Consider the following 24,201-nt stretch of genomic DNA (forward strand, 5'->3'; position numbering starts at 1 on the left):
CTCGTGGTCTAAGGCTCTTGTCTCATAATGTTTATGGAAATTTCATATTCTGGGGTAGCTAAACAGATCCAGGGACTTACTATGACTTACACTCAAAAAATACCTCACAAAATGAGGTGTTAAGGGCCAGTTTGGGCAGCTGTAGTGTAGTCTGAAAATTTTTAAATATCAAGATGGAAGATATCATCAATGTATCTTGTCTCAATTTTTGGTTTGACAATGCCAGGGCTGGCTTTGGGCTAAATGGTGGCCAGGGCAAAACATTCAAACAAACCTGTAAAGGACTGGGGACCACAAATTTTTAACCCATGCAGAACTAGTCATGAAATGATTCATGTGAGTCGGAGGCAGCAGCTGAGCTCATGGGCTCCTGCAGAAAGCTCAGCACAGATGGGGTTAATGTTTGGCCAATCTGCAATGGCTTCATTGAAGTCTCTTCTGGGTTTGTCTTAAATCTGACGGTGTAGTGCGAGGGAAGCCACCGGCACTCTACAAATGGTTATGGCCGGCCATGTCCCTAGCATTTGTGCCCGATTCATGAACTTGCTGTTTTTTCCTTCTTGCAGTCTTTAACTTGGCAATCGGCCATCTAATGTGTCTTATGGCTTTCTCTCCCAGCTCAGAGCACAGAATACTTGGTCCAGTGCTTGTGTAAGCAAAGGACCAATGCTGGACCGGGCAGATGTATGCCTCCCAGAAAACAAGGGATCGGAACAGCAAAGTCCTGATCCTGTTGACAGATTAAAACTCTGACCATTATCGGTGGGTCCACCTAACTGTAGCCACTAAAATAAGGGGGCTTCTAATAGCTGCATCACACCACCTCTCCTTGGGGCAAGTGGGCACATACCCCAGACTCTCCTCCACCCAAAAAAAATCAGTGGAAGCAACCCTCACCATTATGAAATACTCTAATGCACTGACAATACTTGGCGCACACCCTAGTCAGTGTGCCAGCATCAGTGTAATGAATTGGCTCCGGAGTCTCTGTAGCTACTGGTAGAGTGCAGTAGCTAAACATCCAACAGTTACTCCTCAAATCTTATATTTGTTCGGACTCCCATGACAGCACCATGAGACAGGGGATCTGCCCCTTAGGAACAGGAAACCCACAGATAAGTGGGAGAGGTGCCACCCTTTTGTATCAGTTGGTTTCCTGTTCCTAAAGGGACAGGATCCTACAGAATTTACAAAAGGATCCCAGGCTGGCTGACTCAGGTAGCAGGGGGGGGTCTCCTACCTCAGCCAGTGCGGAGATCCTGGAGAGGTCACAGTAGTCCTGGCAGGGCTTCATGGCAGTGACATATCAGCAGGGAGTGGTGTCCGGTCTCCAGGACCAGCGCTAGGTGAGAATGTTCCCCTGAGCTCCTCTTCCCAGTAGGATGGTGTGACTGGGGGCTGTGTTCAGCGGAGCAATTGGTGGCACCAGCCAGTGTGCTGCAGGCTAGCCAGCATCCCATGCTGATCTAAGCACAGACAGGGAGCCGGGGTGACATCAGAGGCGGAGCTGGCAGTCCATTCTGGGTTTTCAGGGAAATTAACTCCATACATTAGATGTCAGGAGATGCCTTTTACAATATATTTCAGTTACTAATGACTAAAAGAAAGAATGCACTATTCCTATCTTTCCAAAGTCCTAGGAAAGGGGTTAGAGCATCAAAATACACACTCGCTAAATGGATTAGGGAGGCTATATCTCCGGCTTACACAGCAGGTGGGGGTCTGGCTCCACAGAATCTGAGGGCGCATTCCACCCGAGCCATGGCATCATCCTGGGCGGAAAGGTCTGGAGTGTCAATCGATCACTATCAGTTGGACTTGGGGTTCTCCTCAGATCTCACCTTCAGGTTGAGGGTGCTGTAGTCCCTCCCTAAAATGGCTTGCATCTCTATAAATCTCTCATGGTGCTGTCATGGAAGTCAGCATTAAGCTACTTACCGGTAGCGGCATTTTTCAGAGGCCCATGACAGCACCCTTAGTTCCCTCCCTATTCACATGGGGGTTGCACATCCTTAGAATGTTAAGTATTTTTTTTTTTTTTTTAATCTGGATTGTTACTTTAAGATATTGTATTTAACTCTATATAATGTTTGCTTGTCAATAACTGCGGTAGTCCTCTCTGGCTCTGTAATACAACTGATACGTGGGAGAGGTGCCGCCCTTTTGTATCTGTGGGTTTCCTGTTCCTAAGGGGCAGATCCCCTCTCTCGTGGTGCTGTCATGGGCCTCTGAAAAATGCCACTACCGGTAAGTAGCTTAATGCTTTGTTCCCTCTAGGCTTCTGTAGTGAAGTAAAAAAGAACACAAGTTACTCTGATGTAGACACTTAATTTTTGTGGCCAATTATCTTGATCTGTTCAGTCACTCTTGCATTGACACATTTTAATATCTTCTCTGCCTATATGGTATCCGACTTCTCAAGATACGAAGACCTTATCCGGCACATTGCTGTTGGTGCCTTAAACGCTGCACTCAATCTGACAGTGTCGGTGTGCTGTGGGGGTGGGAATTATCAAGTAGTTCTGTGCCCATCACCAACTCACGCCCCTGACATGATCACAGGAAGTCAATGGATTCCATTGGCTGAGACCCCCTATAAGTGCCACTCCAGAGAAGAGGCTGGTTTGACTCATTAGACAAAAGTCATTTTTTGCTGTATGATGCAATAGTGTGGTATTTCCAGATAAAACAATCTCAGGCGATCACAGGTACAACCCCCCCCACCCCAAAAAAAGACGAAAAATTAAGACAAAGTATTTTCATATCAACCTCATTTTCCCTGAACAAAATGGATATAGCTAAAAAAACAAACTTGGTTTACTGCAAGAGTACAATCAACTCATAAAATAAGTTAACTTGATAGTTAAATACTGAAAAGGAAAAAAATTGCAGTTTCAGTCACCATAACAGTGCAAAAAAAAACCCTAAAACTTCATATCCCAAAAATGGTATCAATAAAAAAGCATCAACTCTACACAAACAGCCTCACTGATACACAAATGTTAAGTTTTCATGCCTAGAAAAAAAATGGCAATTGTACAAATTTTTCTTAAAAAAAATAAAAATTAAATAAAAATTTGAAATCGCTGTAACTATTGCAAACTGGAAAACTCCACTTTTTCCATCACACATGATGGCACCACGAGAGAGGGGATCTGCCCTTAAGGACAGGAAACCTTCAAGCTAAAAAGGCAGCTTCTCTCTCCGCATCAGTTGGTTTCCTGTCCTTGCTAGTGACTGCTCCTCCCAGGTAGGAGAGAGGTTCTCTCACTTCCCCCTCGCCTGGGAGAGGATTTCATCCAGCTCCTGGATTCGGCAGATCGTGGGATTAGGCCTAAAGTTTCCACGCGCTGCCACCACAGAGGTACACACAGACCCCGATACAGGCCTCTCAAGAAAAACAACGGGGCCTAGAAGAAAAGGTAGTGTCGCTGTTAGACAAGAAGGTGCTGGAGGAGGTCCTGGTAGAAGAAAGGAAACGGAGATTCCATTCCCCCCTATTTCTCATTAAAAAAACGGATGACTCCTGGAAAACCATCATAAATCTGAAATGTCTCAACAGCTATCTGATAATCCCTTCATTCAAAAAGGAGACGTAAGATCAGCGGTAAAACTTCTCTTCCCACAATGTTATATGGCAGTCCTAGACCTCAAGGACGCATACTACCACGTTCCCATCCGCCAACAGGATCGCAAGTTCCTCAGGGTAGCAGAACAAATAGTCTCAAATAGGCCATTTTTAATACAAAGCTCTGCCCTTTGGGTTAGCAATAGCCCCTCGGGTGTCCACCAAGCTGATTGAGGAAGTTACGGCTCATCTCGGGAAGAAGGATGTACTAATAATACCATATCTGGATGACTTCTTGATTGTGGGGAAAAGTTCTCACTGTCAGGAACAGGTCAAGATAGTCATGGACACATTACAAACTCTGGGATGGCAGCTGAATCTAAAAAAAAGTCCAGACTGAAACCAGCAACGGTACAGGTTTTCTTGGGGCTGCTAATAGATTGTGTCACAGGAGTGTCGCCTTCCAGAGGAGAAAGATCAGAAAATCAAAGCTAGTTTTGGCATCAATAAGGAGGCCGGAATTGACACACAAAAAAACGATTTTGTTGTTAGGGTCCCTAACCTCTTCCGTACCAGCGGTGAAATGGGCCCAGTTCCATACAAGGGAACTACAGTGGTGCATATTACAAAACAATCTAGCACTACAGGGTCAATCAGACCAAAAGCTTCCCCTCCCAGACTCCGTAATCCGGTCACTCAGTTGGTGGTTGCAGATCGAATTAGCCCCAAGAGGAGTACCCTGGGTATGTGGAGCTTCCAGGACAGTCACAACAGACGCCAGTCCCTGGGGTGGGGAGCCCACCTAGACACTCTGTGGCTTCAGAATCCATGGTCCCAAGAGGAAAGGGACCTGTCATCAAACGAATGGGAACTGCTGGCGGTCGAGAGAGCCCTAAACGGGTTGTTGCCACATCTACAGGAACAGCATGTAAGAGTCCTATCGGACAACCAGTTGGCAGTAGCCTACATAAATCACCAATGGGGTACCTGTTCTCGAGGACTGATGCAGATAACAGAAAGGATTCTAGGTCTGAACATCATTTCCTCTCATTATCGGCCCTGCATATCCGAGGAATAGACAACCTGAAGGCCGACTTTCTAAGCCGCAATCAATTGAGTCAGGGAGAACGGTCCCTAAAGAAGTCAATTTTCAATCAGATTGCATATATGTGGGGTCGGCCCAGGTTAGATCTCTTTGCTTCAAGAGCCAACAGAGAGGTTCAGAAATTTTGCTCTCTAAGTCCAGCAGACAGGCCGATGACAGTAGATGCCTTCAGAATACAGTGGACATCAGGACTCCTGTACGTCTTCCCTCCAATATGCCTCATGCCAGCAGTCTTGAGGAAGATCAGGGAGGACAAAGCCAGAGTAATCTTGATAGCCCGTTTTGGTGAAAGAGGCCATGGTTCTACTGGCTAAGGACAATGTCCGTGTCAGATCCATGGGTACTCCCAGAGGACAAGGACCTTCTGTCCCAGGGAACCTTCCGTCATCCTCAGCAAAAAGAGGAGATGGATGTTAGAAGGTGTCTCCTATGATACCTAGAGGTAACAGAACCCTGGAGAAAGCAAAGGGCCTTGTTTGTCTCGTTTCAGGGGTCAAGGAAGGGTCTTAAAGTCTCTAAGCGGACTATACAATAGCTACATGGGTGAGAGAGCCCATTAAGCTGGTGTATAGTAGTACAGGCAGGGATGTTCCAGAAGGTCTGAAGGCCCATTCCGCGAGAGCCATGGCAGCATCCTGGGCGGAGAGAGCAGAGGCTTCCATCAACCAGATCTGTAAGGCAGCCACTTGGTCCTCTCCGTTTACCTTCTTCAGACACTACAGATTGGATCTGTCTGTTTCCTCTGTGTTACAGGCGGTGATCCCTCCCTAAGAGTATACAAAATCTCTGTAAATATCTCGTGGTGCCATCATGGGTGATGGAAAAACACGGGTACAGTACCTGGTAATGTGATTTTTCATGACCCATGACGGCACCCTTATATTCCCTCCCTATTGATCACGTTATTTGATTCGGTGCATTGTTATATTTGGACATTCACTTACGTGTTGGTAGTCTAGAAATTTAAAGATTAAATGGATGTATTATTTTGAATGTACACTAATCTGTGGTGTTCCTCTCATGCTCTGGAAACCAACTGATGTGGAGAGAGGAGCCGCCCTTTTTATCTTGAAGGTTTCCTGTGCTTGAAGGGTGGATCCCCTCTCATGGTGTTTCCTGTCCTTGAAGGGCAAATCCCCTCCCTCGTGGTGTTTCCTGTCCTTGAAGGGTGGATCCCCTCTCTCGTGGTGTTTCCTGTCCTTGAAGGGCGAATCCCCTCTCTCGTGGTGTTTCCTGTCCTTGAAGGGCGGATCCCCTCTCTCGTGGTGTTTCCTGTCCATGAAGGGCAAATCCCCTCCCTCGTGGTGTTTCCTGTCCTTGAAGGGTGGATCCCCTCTCTCATGGTGTTTCCTGTCCTTGAAGGGCGGATCCCCTCCCTCGTGGTGTTTCCTGTCTTTGAAGGGCAGATCCCCTCTCTCGTGGTGTTTCCTGTCCTCGAAGGTGGATCCCCTCTCTCGTGGTGTTTCCTGTCCTTGAAGGCGGATCCCTTCTCTCATGGTGTTTCCTGTCCTTAAAGGGCGGATCCCCTCTCTCATGGTGTTTCCTGTCCTTGAAGGGCGGATCCCCTCTCTCGTGGTGTTTACTGTCCTTGAAGGGCGGATCCCCTCTATTGTGGTATTTCCTGTCCTTGAAGGGCGGATCCCCTCCCTCGTGGTGTTTCCTGTCCTTGAAGGGCGGTTCCCCTCTCTCGTGGTGTTTCCTGTCCTTGAAGGGCGGATCCCCTCTCTCGTGGTGTTTCCTGTACTTGAAGGGTGAATCCCCTCTCTCGTGGTGTTTCCTGTCCTTGAAAGGCGGATCCCCTCTCTCGTGGTGCCGTCATGGGTCATGAAAAAACACATTTCCAGGTATGTAATACCAGTATTTCATAATATTTTTACAGTTCAAAAAACGCCATAAAACAAATCCTAAATATCCTTGGCAGAATTGCAATATTTTCTTTTTTTTTGGTGCAGTGTCACCCCACTTGGATTTTTTGCTTTATTTTTCCGAGTATACTAGATGGTAAAATAAATTCATTAAAAATTACAACTTTTCCAGCAAAACAAAAAACCCTCATTCAGCCTGAGCGTCAAAAAAGTAAAAAAAAAGTGCAAAAATGAGAAATCTCACAGTTGAGGGGGTTAAACCTTGATGTATTTATATGAAAATTGTTTTCGATTTTTGTCTGACATCGACCCCCCGCCCCGATCATTAGGTGTCATTACTGATGGACGGGGTAAAACGGCGGAGCCATAAACCGCCAGTAACCGCATTCTCGCCACATTCTTCCAGAAGAAAAACCTGCAGAACAAGAACTCGCGGCACAATTTATAGCTGGAGAATAAAATATCTTCAGGTACTAAATAAAGTTTTCTCACCTATAACAATCCGGACGTTTAACCCTTTATTCTCAAAGTGCAGTCCTATGTAACACCACAGATAACACAGTGATAACTCTCTGAGTACAGATAATGTAGTAGATGTCACCCGCAGTCCTATGTAACACCACAGATAACACAGTGATAACTCTCTGAGTACAGATAATGTAGTAGATGTCACCTGCAGTCCTATGTAACACCACAGATAACACAGTGATACCTCTCTGAGTACAGATAATGTAGTAGATGTCACCCGCAGTCCTATGTAACACCACAGATAACACAGTGATAACTCTCTGAGTACAGATAATGTAGTAGATGTCACCTGCAGTCCTATGTAACACCACAGATAACACAGTGATAACTCTCTGAGTACAGATAATGTAGTAGATGTCACCTGCAGTCCTATGTAACACCACAGATAACACAGTGATAACTCTCCGAGTACAGATAATGTAGTAGATGTCACCTGCAGTCCCATGTAACACCACAGATAGCACAGTGATAACTCTCTGAGTACAGATAATGTAGTAGATGTCACCTGCAGTCCCATGTAACACCACAGATAGCACAGTGATAACTCTCTGAGTACAGATAATGTAGTAGCTGTCACCTGCAGTCCTATGTAACACCACAGATAGCACAGTGATAACTCTCTGAGTACAGATAATGTAGTAGATGTCACATGCAGTCCTATGTAACACCACAGATAACAGTGATAACTCTCTGAGTACAGATAATGTAGTAGATGTCACCTGCAGTCCCATGTAACACCACAGATAACAGTGATAACTCTCTGAGTACAGATAATGTAGTAGATGTCACCTGCAGTCCTATGTAACACCACAGATAACACAGTGATAACTCTCTGAGTACAGATAATGTAGTAGATGTCACCTGCAGTCCTATGTAACACCACAGATAACACAGTGATAACTCTCTGAGAACAGATAATGTAGTAGATGTCACCTGCAGTCCTATGTAACACCACAGATAACACAGTGATAACTCTCTGAGTACAGATAATGTAGTAGATGCCACCTGCAGTCCCATGTAACACCACAGATAACACAGTGATAACTCTCTGAGTACAGATAATGTAGTAGATGTCACCTGCAGTCCTATGTAACACCACAGATAACACAGTGATAACTCTCTGAGTACAGATAATGTAGTAGATGTCACCTGCAGTCCTATGTAACACCACAGATAACACAGTGATAACTCTCTGAGTACAGATAATGTAGTAGATGCCACCTGCAGTCCCATGTAACACCACAGATAACACAGTGATAACTCTCTGAGTACAGATAATGTAGTAGATGTCACCTGCAGTCCTATGTAACACCATAGATAACACAGTGATAACTCTCTGAGTACAGATAATGTAGTAGATGCCACCTGCAGTCCCATGTAACACCACAGATAACACAGTGATAACTCTCTGAGTACAGATAATGTAGTAGATGCCACCTGCAGTCCCATGTAACACCACAGATAACACAGTGATAACTCTGAGTACAGATAATGTAAATAAAGTGATGAACAACCTACAGATCACATTATTTACACATACCTGCTATTTCCATTGATCATGCTTCTCCACTTCTCACCACTAGGTGTCTCCCTTGTGTCTAAATTGATATTAAATGCAGTCAATCTCAGAGACATCCAGGCAGAGGGCAGGAAGAGGAGACAGGTGTACTTACTCATAAGTAGGGGTGTACTTACACATGCTGTCAATTCATGGCCTGAGCAATGCATGCTGGGAAGTGATTGGGAGGAGGTTCTGTCTCTCATAGTGCTGGCAGAGTGCTGATGAGGAGGAATTGTCCAAGTTTCCAAACCTGAGGATGGTGACGGTTCCGGGACATATTAGGCTGGTATGTTGCGCCAAACTAGCTGCAGTGTTTTCACCAACGTTAGATACGGGAGCCTGATATCCTGATAGTTTTGTCTTTTCCTGACGAGTCTCCTAACGAATCTCTTCCAAAAAAATCCCTATTACCTATTGTTCGAATGCAGATGTAGCAGAGCTGGATGTTAGCCGTTTTGCACAGTCGCCGATTTTTTTGTTGTAACCTTAAACTGTTTATATGTGGACTATAAAGGATTAACGCCGCTCAGAATCTGTGAAAAGTTGTGTGACGCCCACTAAGGTCACAATAACGATCAGCTGTAAAATTTTCATTTTTATCGCTGCCACCTAGTGGCCACAGTGTATAATTTCATGTAAACATTGATACCATCGCTTCTCACGAAATGAGAATATCAGCAAAGAGTTAATTTATTTCAGTTCTTCAATACAAAAAGTGAAGCTTTTATATTATAAAGAGTCATCATTACACAGAGTGATCTATGTCACGTGTTTATTTCTGTTAATGTTGATGATTATGGCTTACAGTCAATGAAAACCCAAAAGTCATTATCTCAGTTAATTAGAATACTTTATAACACCAGCTTGAAGAATGATTTAAAATCGCAAATGTATGTTCAGTAAATGCACTCAATACATGGATAGGGCTTTTTTTTCGTAATGTACTGTATGTACACAGTGACTGCACCAGCAGAATAGTGAGTGCAGCTCTGGAGTATAATGCAGGATGTAACTCAGGATCAGTAATGTAATGTATGTACACAGTGACTGCACCAGCAGAATAGTGAGTGCAGCTCTGGGGTATAATACAGGAGGTAACTCAGGATCAGTAATGTAATGTATGTACACAGTGACTGCACCAGCAGAATAGTGAGTGCAGCTCTGGGGTATAATACAGGATGTAACTCAGGATCAGTAATGTAATGTATGTACACAGTGACTGCACCAGCAGAATAGTGAGTGCAGCTCTGGGGTATAATACAGGATGTAACTCAGGATCAGTAATGTATGTACACAGTGACTGCACCAGCAGAATAGTGAGTGCAGCTCTGGAGTATAATACAGGATGTAACTCAGGATCAGTAATGTAATGTATGTACACAGTGACTGCACCAGCAGAATAGTGAGTGCAGCTCTGGGGTATAATACAGGAGGTAACTCAGGATCAGTAATGTAATGTATGTACACAGTGACTGCACCAGCAGAATAGTGAGTGCAGCTCTGGGGTATAATACAGGAGGTAACTCAGGATCAGTAATGTAATGTATGTACACAGAGACTGCACCAGCAGAATAGTGAGTGCAGCTCTGGAGTATAATACAGGAGGTAACTCAGGATCAGTAATGTAATGTATGTACACAGTGACTGCACCAGCAGAATAGTGAGTGCAGCTCTGGAGTATAATACAGGATGTAACTCAGGATCAGTAATGTAATGTATGTACACAGTGACTGCACCAGCAGAATAGTGAGTGCAGCTCTGGAGTATAATGCAGGATGTAACTCAGGATCAGTAATGTAATGTATGTACACAGTGACTGCACCAGCAGAATAGTGAGTGCAGCTCTGGAGTATAATACAGGATGTAACTCAGGATCAGTAATGTAATGTATGTACACAGTGACTGCACCAGCAGAATAGTGAGTGCAGCTCTGGAGTATAATGCAGGATGTAACTCAGGATCAGTAATGTATGTACACAGTGACTGCACCAGCAGAATAGTGAGTGCGGCTCTGGAGTATAATACAGGATGTAACTCAGGATCAGTAATGTAATGTATGTACACAGTGACTGCACCAGCAGAATAGTGAGTGCAGCTCTGGAGTATAATGCAGGATGTAACTCAGGATCAGTAATGTAATGTATGTACACAGTGACTGCACCAGCAGAATAGTGAGTGCAGCTCTGGAGTATAATACAGGATGTAACTCAGGATCAGTAATGTAATGTGTGTGCACAGTGACTGCACCAGCAGAATAGTGAGTGCAGCTCTGGAGTATAATACAGGATGTAACTCAGGATCAGTAATGTAATGTATGTACACAGTGGCTGCACCAGCAGAATAGTGAGTGCAGCTCTGGAGTATAATGCAGGATGTAACTCAGGATCAGTAATGTAATGTATGTACACAGTGACTGCACCAGCAGAATAGTGAGTGCAGCTCTGGAGTATAATACAGGATGTAACTCAGGATCAGTAATGTAATGTATGTGCACAGTGACTGCACCAGCAGAATAGTGAGTGCAGCTCTGGAGTATAATACAGGATGTAACTCAGGATCAGTAATGTAATGTATGTACATAGTGACTGCACCAGCAGAATAGTGAGTGCAGCTCTGGGGTATAATACAGGAGGTAACTCAGGATCAGTAATGTAATGTATGTACACAGTGACTGCACCAGCAGAATAGTGAGTGCAGCTCTGGGGTATAATACAGGATGTAACTCAGGATCAGTAATGTAATGTATGTACACAGTGACTGCACCAGCAGAATAGTGAGTGTAGCTCTGGAGTATAATACAGGATGTAACTCAGGATCAGTAATGTAATGTATGTAGACAGTGACTGCACCAGCAGAATAGTGAGTGCAGCTCTGGGGTATAATACAGGAGGTAACTCAGGATCAGTAATGTAATGTATGTACCCAGCGACTGCACCAGCAGAATAGTGAGTTCAGCTCTGCTCAGCTGTTGCTCATGGTGGTGATTGAGGGTGTGGTCACTACTGATCCTGTTGTGTGCTCCAGAGCTCAGAGAACCAACAACTTTCCAACTGGGGACCTTATTTAGTGGAGGCAACCATTGCTGTAACTTGACCTGGAGAGCTGTCCACAACTCTTGAGCTGTGTAACTGAGATCTCCAAGGCGGTGATTGCGTTGAGCCCTGGCTGCGCAGTATGGAGGTGGTGGGGATTCACTCTGCACTGTTGGAACGCGTGTCTCATTAAGGGAGAGGGCGCTAAGGAGGTGGAGGAAGCAGAAGCAGTGGAGGAAGTGTTACATACAGAGGTTTGTCCTGCAAGCCTTGGGGATTCCAAGACTTGTGAAGTAGCGCCTGCCCCCACAGCCACCAGAGTCACCCATTGCCCAGTCAGCGAGATGCCACACCCTTGGCCATGATTACTTGTCCAGGTGTCTGTGGTGAAATGCACCCTGGCAGACATAGATTTAGTCAAGGAATGGGTGATGTTGTATGAAACATGCTGGTGTAGCACAGGTGCAGCTTGTTTAGAAAAGTAATGGTGACTGGGCAACTGGTACTGGGGGGCTGTAACGACCATCAGCTTTCGGAAACCATCTGTAACTACCAGGTGGAAAGTCAACATTTCCGTGGCCAACAGATTGGAGATCGTGGAGCTCAACCTCTTAGCTATGCCAAGTGTAGGAGGAAACATTCTTTTACGTGACCACTACTGCGGGACGAAGGGCTGGCTTCTGTGCTGAGAGAGGGTGGAGAACGGTCAACCAGACAAACTGCTGGACCATGAGAGAGGTGCAAGTGGAGAGGTTATGGTGGATTGAGAAAGATGTGTTGTGCTAGGTGACACAAAAACAGCTGTCATTTCTACTTCTATAACAGCTGAAAGGCTCTCGCTCACCCTGACTGTAGCTGATAAATAAGTGAATTTTCTGCGGCTTGAGAGCTGTGTGTAAACACTTGGCATGAGGAAGAAGCAACAAATGAGGTTGATGGGACGGCCGGTGGTTAGTGAGGCCCGCTAGTCTGCATTTCAACACAGTGAGATTCCCACACTAAGGCATGTTGATCACGCATGAATGTAGTTGTCAAATTATGGCAATTTTTGCCACTACTGAGTTTTTTTGCAAATTTGGCTGATAACATGAGTTGGGTCATCCTTTGTTGTCTCAAAAAAGACCCAGGTTAGGCAACCCTTGCGCCAAAGCAAACTTGCAATCGGTGCTGGCCGCAGCCAGAGTTGGAACTGAGGTTGAAGTGCTTATCATGGTTGCTTTACTTTGTGTCTGTGTGGGAAGCCGCATCGTAACCTCCTTGTCTTCCTTCTCCTCCATCTCCTCTGCTGAGCTACTCAGTTGCGTACCTCTGGGTTCACACCAAATTTGATCTACAACCTCATCGTCATCTACTCTGTTCTCCCAATCCTCGCCCTGAGAGTCACCCTCCTCCTCTTCCTACCCTGACACCACAGCACAGTCCGCGTGCACCTCAGGTATCTGAGTCTTATCAGGAGGACCTCAACTCTTGGTGGTTAACATCTGATAAAGAGGGTCTGGATTCTGTTCAGACTCTACTTTGTATGGCCTGGATTCAACATGAAACATTTTTGTTCATCGGCACAGATGCTTTCCTTTTCTGGATTCTGTGATTCTTCAGAGCAGACCTCTGATGCCCATGGAATACAATATATTAACAGTTCTTCAGAATGGCCCATCTGAGGTTCCCCATTGTCAGTTGGACGTTTGGAAATTTGCTCCATTGCAAGTAAATAACTGTTTTATGATGTTAAAGCTTGTGAGACATTTCAAAAGAGATCCGAGGGACTGTCCCTTTACCTTCAGGACCAGTAAGCCCTTGAGTACCTGAGCTCATTTTGCTACTAGGTATTTTTTTGTTGTGCCTCTTGCACCTTTTACTGCTGGAATTGTAGGCACTGATGCAATGGTGAAAGTCCAATATCCTCAATAAAAGAGATTATGCATTTCTCTGGACTGTGCCCTTGGGGAAAAGGAGAACTGTGGTTGAGTTGGCCTGCGGGCCCTTGTTAATAACATGGACATGGACACTCTGCTTCCAGGGTCCTTACTGAGAAGGACCGGTGCTGAGAAAAGTTTGAAAAGCTATGGACACTGTTACTTACTGTTCCTGGCCCTTAACTGAGAAGGGCCTGGTGTCCTCTAAGAAAGCGAAAATGTCGGGACAAGTTTTCAGCCAAATGTTTTTACAATGTTATTTGATATATGCACTAACTCTTTTTCTAGGATCCAGTATGGTCGATGATGGTCATAATTAAAGTGTGTGGGAATGTAGGAGTGTTGAGGGTGATGTTCTACTCCTTGACACACCAAATTGTTAAATGTGGTTAAGTGTATTTTAGATTGATTTATGTTATATGAGAGTTAACCCCGCTAGATAGGGTTAACGGTAACGGCCAGCCCAGATTAGAGAGGGGGAGGTAGAGTTAGTGCCAAGTGCAGGAAGTGTCAAGGGCAGTTGGGAGAAGTAGTGACACCAGTTGTTGCAGACAATAGGCTGCTAGGGACAACATGGGCCTAATACTCGGGGCAGTGGATTGGCAAAGAACCCTAGCGGCAAAGAGCCCCTGGTCCCGGAATACCCAACAACGGAGTTGTCACATAAGCTCTGACCGAAACCATTTTTTAATCCATTATGGATCCTATCTCTCCTTTGACAGAACAACTGCAGCAACTCAACCTGGACGTGGCAGATCTGCACTGTTGTTTTGTAACACATCGGGTTAGGGGACCGTGACTCCCAGGCCTTAGTGGAGCCCAAGATCGCTTTGCTTGACACGTTCTCTGCGGAGCGTGACAAGTTTGTTGTTTTCAGGGAGGCCTGTAAACTGTACTTCAGATTACGTCCTTGTTCCTCAGGAACCGAGGAGCAATGGGTGGGGATAATTATCTCACTCCTTCAGATGGACCTCAAGCATGGGCATTCTCTCTCCCGTCATACTCCCAGTCGATGGTAGAGAAATTTTTTTGGGTGCTTGGTCTTATATACGACAACCTCAACTGCGTCTCCCTGGCTGAGTCCACACTACGTCAGGTTCAGCAGGGGTACTGGCCGCGGAGAAGTATTGCTCCATATTTCGGAGGTGGTCCACTGACACTAAATGAAATGACCCCACAATCCGCAGCCAGTTTTATCAAGGGCCATCAGTAAGGGTGAAGGATGCCTTAGCCCTGTATGAGACTCCAGTTTCCCTTGAGGTGGCCATGTCTCTAGCTATCCATGTGGATCGCTGTCTTTGCCAGAGACATAAAGAGACACCCCAATGTGCAGGAGGTCCGGGGCCAAGGGAAACCTGGAAACCTGGTCTGAGTCATCTGAGGAACCCATGCAGTTGGGTGGGGTGACTTGTTATGGGAATCAAACTGTAGTTTGGCGTAAAGGGGGAATGTGTTTTTACTGTGGAAAAAAGGGTTATTTCATGGATGCTTGTCCTACGCTACCGCACTGTAAAGAACCGCCGAAATACTAAGAAGCCCTGGTTGCGGGGAGGTTAGCAGTTCTTTTGTACTTTATCTTCTCCGTGGGTAGGTCACAATTTTTTCTACCAGCTGAAATCCATCTGGGCAAAAATAAAGTTGCTATTTCTGCCTTTCTGGACAGTGGGCCGAGGCTCAATTTGATCTACGCTAGGGTCGTCCAGGTCCAGTGCGTCCAACCACATACACTATCCAGAGCAAACCCATAATCTCTATCAACTCCCACCTTTAAGATAGAAGTATTTTACTCCATCCATACACAGGTTACATGTACAGGTAGGCAAGGGCCATGCACTCAGAAGGTATTGACTGTTATGTGCTAGAGGGTCTGCCCTTCTTCGACTTCCTTGGCTCACGCTACACCACCCTGTGATAGATTGGCAGACTCGGGAGTTTGTAAAGTGGAGTGAGTATTGGGCAGCCGGCAAGCTAGGGTGGATTCCCAGTCTGTTCCTAAATACCTGTCTGACTTTGGGGATGTGTTTTCAGAGCTGGGATGCTAAGAACTTCCTCCCCATCATCCTTCTACTCATGCACTGATGAGAAGCACTTCACCTTCATATTAAACAGTGCAGTTTATTTTAGCAGTGCAGGAGTTAATCTGCTCAGTTGAGAAGCTTTCCTGCATTAAGGCTCTCAGCTGTTCACTGTTAGTCACTCCCCTCTGTATATATTCTATATATTCTGAGCCCTGGAAAGCACTCATTGCCAAAGCTATGTTCATGCTGCATGGTTTAGGAGATGGTGGTTTGTTGTTTTCGTTTGAGAAGGCATTTGGTGGATTTGTCTATGACTGTTGCGAGGCTTTGGTTATACTCTAATTTCCTTCTTCTTTGGTTTTTCCCCATCCTCCACTATCTGGTGTTTACCTCTGTTGTTTGTGTGATTATGTTTGTATGATTGGCATTTTCCTTTATCCCTGTTTGTATTACCTTGTTAGTCTGGTTGGTGTATTACAGTACACTTCTGCTCCACTCTTCCCTGGGTGGGAGAAGGGTACGGACTGAGGGTGGATTCAGGATCTAAGGCAAGGTATGTGGCCCCGGCATCTTCACCATCAGAAGTAATCCAGGGAACAGGACAAGCTAGCGCCTAGCGGTAGAAACAGGAAGGAGACCCTGGTCCCGGAATACCCGACAAAGAATTGTAATAGAACCGAGAGTGAGCAGCAGCTCGCCCACAACTATCTCTCTTGGGAACTTTGCAGCTTTAACATTTTTAAAAGATAAAGTAAGTAAAATTTCCTTAAAAAAGTCATCACACACAATAGATAAAAACTGTTTACTGGCAGCATCATAAAGAACAATGCAATCACACATTTGCCGATCTTTTATCAATGCTAAAAAAAAATCAAAACTTTATTATAAAAAAAGTAGCAATCTTTACATCATCTTAATGTTTCGTCACTAAATGTTTACAAATTTCGGTAAAACTGGGGAAGATTAACGTAGATGTAGACTCAGAAGCAAACGTCAAGGTTTTTGGAGTTGTCGTACTTACACGAAGGGTCACTGCAGGAGACAAAATGGGATAAAATAGTATAAAATATGGGAAGAACGTAGTGTCGGGTCTCTGGAAACGCTGAGCGACAGTACGGCCATCAGTGAGCTACAGTCCTAAACGGAAGACCTGTCTAGATAGGCGGTGACATATCTCTGCTGCTTAACTATGACGATGTCCATGAATGAAAGGAATGAATGAAAATCTTTTTTTAGAGCTACATGCAAATAAAAGTTAAGAAAACACCAAATACAATTGTAAAAAATGACTGAAATGAATGACTGTCCTAAAAATGGACGCAAAGGGGTGAACAAAATACAGATTTGCAACAAAAAAGTGGATGATGGATGTTTCTATACAGTTTTGGAGAAGATGATACATTATAGATCGAATTAGGCAATATGTAAGAGCTGGAGATTATAACTGACCAATATCGGCAGGTTCTTACCATTTGAGAAAATCTCGAGCTCTCCAAGAAGCAATGAACTCAGAGAATTTGGTTACAGTCGTTCCTCCTTGTATCTGAAGATCATCAGATTTCTTCTTGTTGAAGTTCCCACAAGCCCCGCAAAGGGCTCCGGAGAATTTCTGGTGCACATTCAGTTTTAGGTCTCCTTTTTCACCCATCCAGAACTCCAGGTCTTCGTCCCGTCTTATAAGTAGTCCCTCATCAGTGGACTCTACAGTCACTCCTCCGAATGTATGGGGAAGACTCAGTGTCCTCCCGTTCAACTGTGATAACAAATTAGAAGGGTAAATATTAGTGACCCCTCTTACCTCTGTAATTTGGGCGTCCTTCAATCCAATATATCTCTAACGGTTTGGATGACAGGCTCCTGACAAGGTGGAGACCACAGTTATTTATGATATTTATATAGCGGGAGGTCAATTGAACTTACCCATGCCCGTCCACGAGGATTTAGAGCGACTGAGAATTCTGGGAAATAGACATGGACGGCAGAGACGTCAAACTCATCTGGACTCTTGCAACTCCGTGTAATCACAACAATTCGGAACCAATTCTCGGCATCGAGATTGCAAACGGTGGTGAGGTCAAATGTGTTATCGGGGGCGATAGAGCCAGACAAACTATCAAATGAGACCAGGCCGCCCTTAGCGCTCACGGTGCAAGTGCCACGTTTTGCGAAACAGCCTTTCTTTCCTTCTTCAAGACCACAGTATTCATCATCCGAGCAGCTAAACTGGTTGCACTCAACAAAGCCACCTTTTTGACATGTGCATCGTTGGCGACAATCGGAGGACACAACTGAATCTCCAAGCTGGTGAGAAAGCGAGAGAAAAATCAGCAAAAGCATCTGGAGCTTACTGCAGATCAGCAGAATAGGTCTAATTCTCGGAATGGTCTTCAAAGAGGACACTAATCAAGTTTGCTTACAAAATTTCCTTCAAAGTCACGTCAATTTTATCAAGTTACACCCCGTCTATACCTCAATCAATAGAAAAAATTACGGCACAAGATAAATTCCATAATTTGTTGACTGGTCATCATTATTTAGGAACTATGTGGTACACCACCAACCTTTTGACCAAAAGAGACCGACTTCTTTTTGTTTTTCCACTCTTGAGGGCATCTTATAGCTACTCTACAATAAATACAAACTTAATGTTTTCTGGGAGACCTTAAGCATGGTTCTCAGGAGACCAACGGTTGGGATGTAGTGGAAAATACTCTAAGGAGTCATCAATAGATGCAAAAACCAAAAGCCACCACTCTTTGTACTTACATTGTAGTATCTTCCATTGGAAAAGCATCCGCAGTATTCCATAGCGACGCAACGATTTCCATCGAAAAGATATCCGTCATCACACTCACAACCCTCCGAGCATTGATTGGAGCAAGAAGTAGAAGCGGAGATACCAGAACATGAAACATCACAAGTGTGAGTGCACAACTCATAATGACTGTTCGATGGACACTCCAAACCTATAAGACAAAGTGTGATGTGATATGACCATGCCGTACATACGTGGTGGTGGTCTTAGAAGACCGAGTCCATCATGAATAAATTAGAGTAGTTGTTAGTGATGAAGGTACTTACTGCAGAAACTGGATGATCTCCAAGATTGAATGTTGGCCCCGGCAGCTTGGCACGCTGAGGCATAAGTTTGAAAGCTTTGACACAGGATATCTTTTTGGCCATCACTTGCACACATATCAAGCATACATTGGCTAAAATAGTTAGTCACGTTGACTAGCCCATGGCAGTCAGCAAACGGTCCATCATCCCTCAACAATAAACCACAAGACTTGTCTTGGCTGAATATAGCTGACCTCATCTCGTCACAACCCGTGCAATTCTCTTTACAGCTGCAGTCCTTTTCATCTCCGCTTGTACTCCATGCTGCCCCAAACTCTTCCAGGGCTGCAGAAAGCTGGCCAGATGGTAGAAGTAAGTCATCTCCATAGTTATCATTGAAGTTCCCACACATACCACACACGGCACTCTCATATACAGAAGGAACTGTGATGTGAACGGAATTAATGGTGTCATAGCGGACTTCCACCTCAAAGTCAGTGTGAAGGACTATGCTAGAACCCTCTTGGTGGATTTCAACTTTACCGTGGTCCAAAACCAGAGGAAGAATGTGGATCTCCTCATTAACCTGTAATCAGAAGGACCAAATACGTTACTATTTTATGCACATAATTAGTCAAGGAACTGTTGCTAATCATAAGAGCAGTGTAAAGCCTCATAGACCCTTGTTCAATTTGGGCACTCTATAAAGTCTTAGGCTGGTTTCACACTTGTGTTTCAAAACGCATGCGTGAAAAAACGCATGTAAACGCGTGCAAACGCTGCGTTTTTTTGACGCATGCGTTTTTGCATGTGGTGAAAAAAACGCAGCGTTTTGACGTGTTTACATGCGTTTTTTCATGCGTTTTCATTTTTTAAACGCATGCTGAGAAATGTGTGACAGCTGCCAATCATCAAAATAAAGTAAAAAACCCACTATAAGCAGAAATAGTTAGGGTTAGGGGTAGGGTTAGGGGTAGGGATCATAACCCTAACCCTAAAGGGATCCTAACCCTAACCCTACCCCTAACCCTAAGCCTAAAGGGATCCTAACCCTAACCCTAAAGGGATTAGGGTTAGGGTTAGGGGTAGGGTTAGGGGTAGGGGTAGGGGTAGGGTTGGGGTTAGGATCCCTTTAGGGTTAGGGGTAGGGTTAGGGGTAAGGTTAGGGTTAGGGATAGGGATAGGGTTAGGATCCCTTTAGGGTTAGGGTTAGGATCCCTTTATCACCTTTATGGTGGGGGGTGGCATATCAGTGTGTTTTCTGTTTTTTTTTTATAAAAACGCATGCGCTTTTAAAGCAAACAAACGCATGTGCTTAAAAACGCATGCGTTTCCATTGACTCCAATGTATTTTTGACACAAAAAAATGCATGAAAACGCATGCGTTTTTACGTGTCAAAAAAACCCCTCTCAAAAATACTAGAAGTTGCATTTCTGAAAAAGAACGCATGCAGCAAAAAAACGCATGCGTTTCAAAACGCGACCAAACTCGTACAACAAAAAACGCATGCGTTTTCAATGTTAAATATTGGAAAAAAACGCATGCTTTTTTTGTGCAAAAAACGCTGCAGACAAAAACGCAAGTGTGAAATCACCCTTAGTGAAGCATCTCCAAAATAAATGCAAGGACTGAGTTCCTCAAATACAGTTCCTTACTTTTTAAGCTCAGATCCCTCCAAAAGTAGCTCTCTTGGCGCCCAAGGCAGGGTTTTCCAGATTGTGCCCAATTATCCTTTGTCTCTGAGTCAAAACTTACCGTAACTATCAATTAACTTACGACTCCCTTTAAATGGCACCTTATCTATTTTCCACTTATCCCTCATTTATCAGGTAGCCCTAAGGGTACCGTCACACTATACGATTTACCTACGATCACGACCAGCGATATGACCTGGCCGTGATCGTAGGTAAATCGTAGTGTGGTCGCTGGGGAGCTGTCACACAGACAGCTCTCCAGCGACCAACGATGCCGAGGTCCCTGGGTAACCAGGGTAAACATCGGGTAACTAAGCGCAGGACCGCGCTTAGTTACCCGATGTTTACCCTGGTTACAAGCGTTAAACTAAAAAAAAACAAACAGCACATACTTACATCTGGTGTCCGTCACGTCCCTTGCAGTCTCTGCTTCCCGCACTCAGTGACTGCCAGCCGTAAAGTGAAAGTGAAAGCACAGCCGCTGTGCTCTGCTTTCACTTTACGGCCAGCAGTCACAGTACGGGAAGCAGATGGCAAGGGACCTGACGGACACCAGAATGTAAGTATGTGCTGTTTGTTTATTTTTAGTTTAACGCTTGTAACCAGGGTAAACATCGGGTAACTAAGCGCGGTCCTGCGCTTAGTTACCCGATGTTTACCCTGGTTACAAGCGAACGCATCGCTGGATCGCATCGCTAGATCGCTAGATCGGTGTCACACACACCGATCTAGCGATGACAGCGGGAGATCCAGCGATGAAAGAAAGTTCTAAACGATCTGCTACGACGTACGATTCTCAGCAGGATCCCTGATCGCTGCTGCGTGTCAGACACAGCGATATCGTAACGATATCGCTGGAACGTCACGAATCGTACCGTCGTAGCGATCGAAATGTTATAGTGTGACGGTACCCCAAGATTGGGCCAACAAATAATGCATATCTATATGGAGCAGATGGTTAATTGTTTTGGATTGTTCTGTCTACCCATTGACTTACCTCCACCATCCATTGTGCGTCCCTGTACATGAGAATTTCATACTCATACACGTTTACGCTCAATGAACTAGTTCCAACTACATGATGTGTTCCAAAACTTCCACTTTCTGCCACAATCGAAAAGTTCCCAAGTTCCAAGTTTTCACTGCAGACCTCAACCAAGGTGAAGGAACATGAGCCTTGGAGGTTGTACATAAGGCCATCAAATGTAATGAAGTGATGGTTCCCGGCCATCAGACATTTGCCTGTTTTCTTAGAATGGCAAGCGATTTCTCCATTGACCACCGTACACTCTTCATTGGGGCCACACGATACTGCATGGCATTCAACCACTCCATTGGCCTTACACTGGCACTGCTCGTTGCATTTCTCATTCGCATAAAACGTCTGACCGCTTTGATAGTAAGTGTTATTGTAGTCACAGCCACATTCTGAAATGGAAACACATTCATCTCCACTGCGCACGAAGCCGCTGTCGCAATAGCATCCTTCTGTGCAGGTCTTCTGGCAGTCGGATACAGAGTTGAGACTTGAACATGTGGTGTGGCAACCTGGTCCACAGAGCTCATAATGGCTGTTTGCTTGGCAGATGGGCTCTAAAAGAGGAAGGAGAATGTTATAATGATGTCCTGTATATCTCTAACTGGTTCATCTACTTTCTCAACAGATGGTGCTTCTACACTAGGGAAGCTCAAATCATCAGAGTTTGTAAAGAAACCTGACTAAGAACGGTCAGTGACCACCATAGGATGTCCATCCACCTTCAACAGTCACATTATTGAAGTTCATTAACTCTAGAACTGTCAGAATTAATGTAACCTATAAATTATCAGCCTGTGGTGCACAAAATCGTAGGTTTATGGTTTGGGGGATTTTCTTTGGGTTGGGTACTTGACACAAGCCAAAAGTGGCCAGTGTTTCTAATTAATTCCTGTTTTTAAATGGTCAGTGGCAACCATAAAGCTGTCAGGCCACTTCTACTTCTACCAGTTGCAATTTCAAGTTAACTTAAAAACATTAAGAACACATGTTCATCCATGAGTGGAGAAGTCATGGTTACCTGTAACTGAAGAAGTAATGGTCATCTGTGAGTGAAAAAGTCAGGGTCATCTGTAACAGAAGAAATCATGGTCACCTGTGACTGAATAAGTCATGGCCATCTTTGGCTGAATAAGTCATGGTAATCTATGACTGAAGAAGTCATGGTTATCCTTCACTGAAGAATTTGTGATCAAATGTGACTGAAGAACTCATGGTCAAATGTGACTGAAGAAATCATGGTCATCCGTGACTGAAGAAGGCATGGTCAATTCATCTGTTACTGAAGAAGTCATAGTCATCCGTGACTGAAGAAGTCATTGTGATCTGTTGTTGAATAAGTCATGGTCATCTGTGGCTGAAAAAGTCATGGTCAACTGTGGCTGAAGAAGTCATGGTCATCAGTGACTGATGAAGTCATGGTCATCTGTGACTGAAGAAGTCATGGTCATCTGTGACTAAAGAAGTCATGGTCATCTGTGGATGAAGAAGTCATGGTCATCTGTGACTGATGACGTCATGGTTATCTGTAAGTGAAGAAGTCATGGTCATCTGTAACTGAAGAAGTCATGGTCATTTGTGGCTAAAGAAGTCATGGTCATCTGTGACTGATGAAGTCATGGTTATCTGTAAGTGAAGAAGTCAGGGCTATCTGTGGTTTAAGAAGTCATGGTCATTTGTGGATGAAGAAGTCATGGTCATCTGTGACTAAAGAAGTCATGGTCATCTGTGACTGATGAAGTCATGGTCATCTGTAAGTGAAGAAGTCATGGTCATCTGTAACTGAAGAAGTCATGGTCATCTGTGACTGATGAAGTCATGGTTATCTGTAAGTGAAGAAATCAGGGCTATCTGTGGTTGAAGAAGTCATGGTCATTTGTGGATGAAGAAGTCATGGTCATCTGTGGCTGAAGACGTCATGGTCATCTGTGGCTGAAGAAGTCACAGTTACTTGGTCATCTAAGATTAAGAGATGATGACATAACTTACCACATATTGTATACTTTCTCCATTCATTAATGGTGATTCCCTTCTCTTGACAATCAGAGACATATCTAGCAATCGCTCCACATACGGCTGAATATTGACCTCCATATAAGCAGGTGTCATACACGCAGTCACCAAAATATGGCGTAGGGTCAACGACATCAAAGCACTGACTCAAAGGTCCATCCGGCTTCTTGATAATGCCACAGTACTTCTCATCCGAGTATTTATCTGTAGCTTCCTTACTGCAGTTTGAGCAATTTCCTTCACACCCAACTTTACAATCGTTGGTTTCTTCAACCCTATACTTTTCTTCAAACTTAATATAATCTTCATTGTTGCCATTTGGGGCCAAGTCATCACTAGGATCTTGGTTAAAGTTTCCGCACATGCCACAGAGGGCTTCTGCGTAAGTGCTGGGCACCATTACTCGGCCATAATTGTCCCAGTTGAAATTGATGGTTAAGTCAAAATCAGTCCTGACAAATGCATGTTCTCCTTTCATAAATGCTTTGATTCTGTTGGAATCCAGGGTAAAGGGTATGAATTTAGCAACACCGTTCACCTGAAAAATAAATTTTTGGAGCATTTTAATTGTTTCCATGTGAAGGGAGAGAAAGAGAAGAAAAGTAGATAGATGGAAAAGCTAGAAGGTCTAGAATGAAACCCGGGACATTCAAGCTTCAGTAGAGAAAAGTTGTGGTCTCCAAAATATGGTTGACGAAGACCTCAATTTTGTCCTGATTGTCTCAGGTTGTCACCGCATGCTGAGAGTTGGAGATCATACTAGAGAACATCAGGCATCATGCTTCTTCATTATACTTCAAGTAT

General features: G+C 44.4%; 1 protein-coding gene across 1 annotated transcript in view; it reads right to left on the bottom strand.

Annotated features, from left to right (window-relative positions):
• Nucleotides 1-16,380: 16,380 nt before the first annotated feature.
• LOC138651619 (IgGFc-binding protein-like) overlaps nucleotides 16,381-24,201 on the bottom strand; it is a 46,716-nt gene continuing 38,895 nt past the window's right edge. The window contains exons 16-22 of the mRNA XM_069741939.1: nucleotides 23,374-23,935; nucleotides 21,346-21,941; nucleotides 18,675-19,239; nucleotides 18,360-18,559; nucleotides 17,514-17,894; nucleotides 17,063-17,346; nucleotides 16,381-16,625 (exon numbers count right to left, since the gene is read on the bottom strand). Coding sequence (XP_069598040.1) covers nucleotides 16,574-16,625; nucleotides 17,063-17,346; nucleotides 17,514-17,894; nucleotides 18,360-18,559; nucleotides 18,675-19,239; nucleotides 21,346-21,941; nucleotides 23,374-23,935 — 2,640 coding nt within the window. The 3' untranslated portion in view covers nucleotides 16,381-16,573. The remainder of the gene's footprint in view (nucleotides 16,626-17,062; nucleotides 17,347-17,513; nucleotides 17,895-18,359; nucleotides 18,560-18,674; nucleotides 19,240-21,345; nucleotides 21,942-23,373; nucleotides 23,936-24,201) is intronic.

This window comes from Ranitomeya imitator, chromosome 10, assembly GCF_032444005.1.
Source record: "Ranitomeya imitator isolate aRanImi1 chromosome 10, aRanImi1.pri, whole genome shotgun sequence".
Taxonomy (NCBI): Eukaryota; Metazoa; Chordata; class Amphibia; order Anura; family Dendrobatidae; genus Ranitomeya; species Ranitomeya imitator.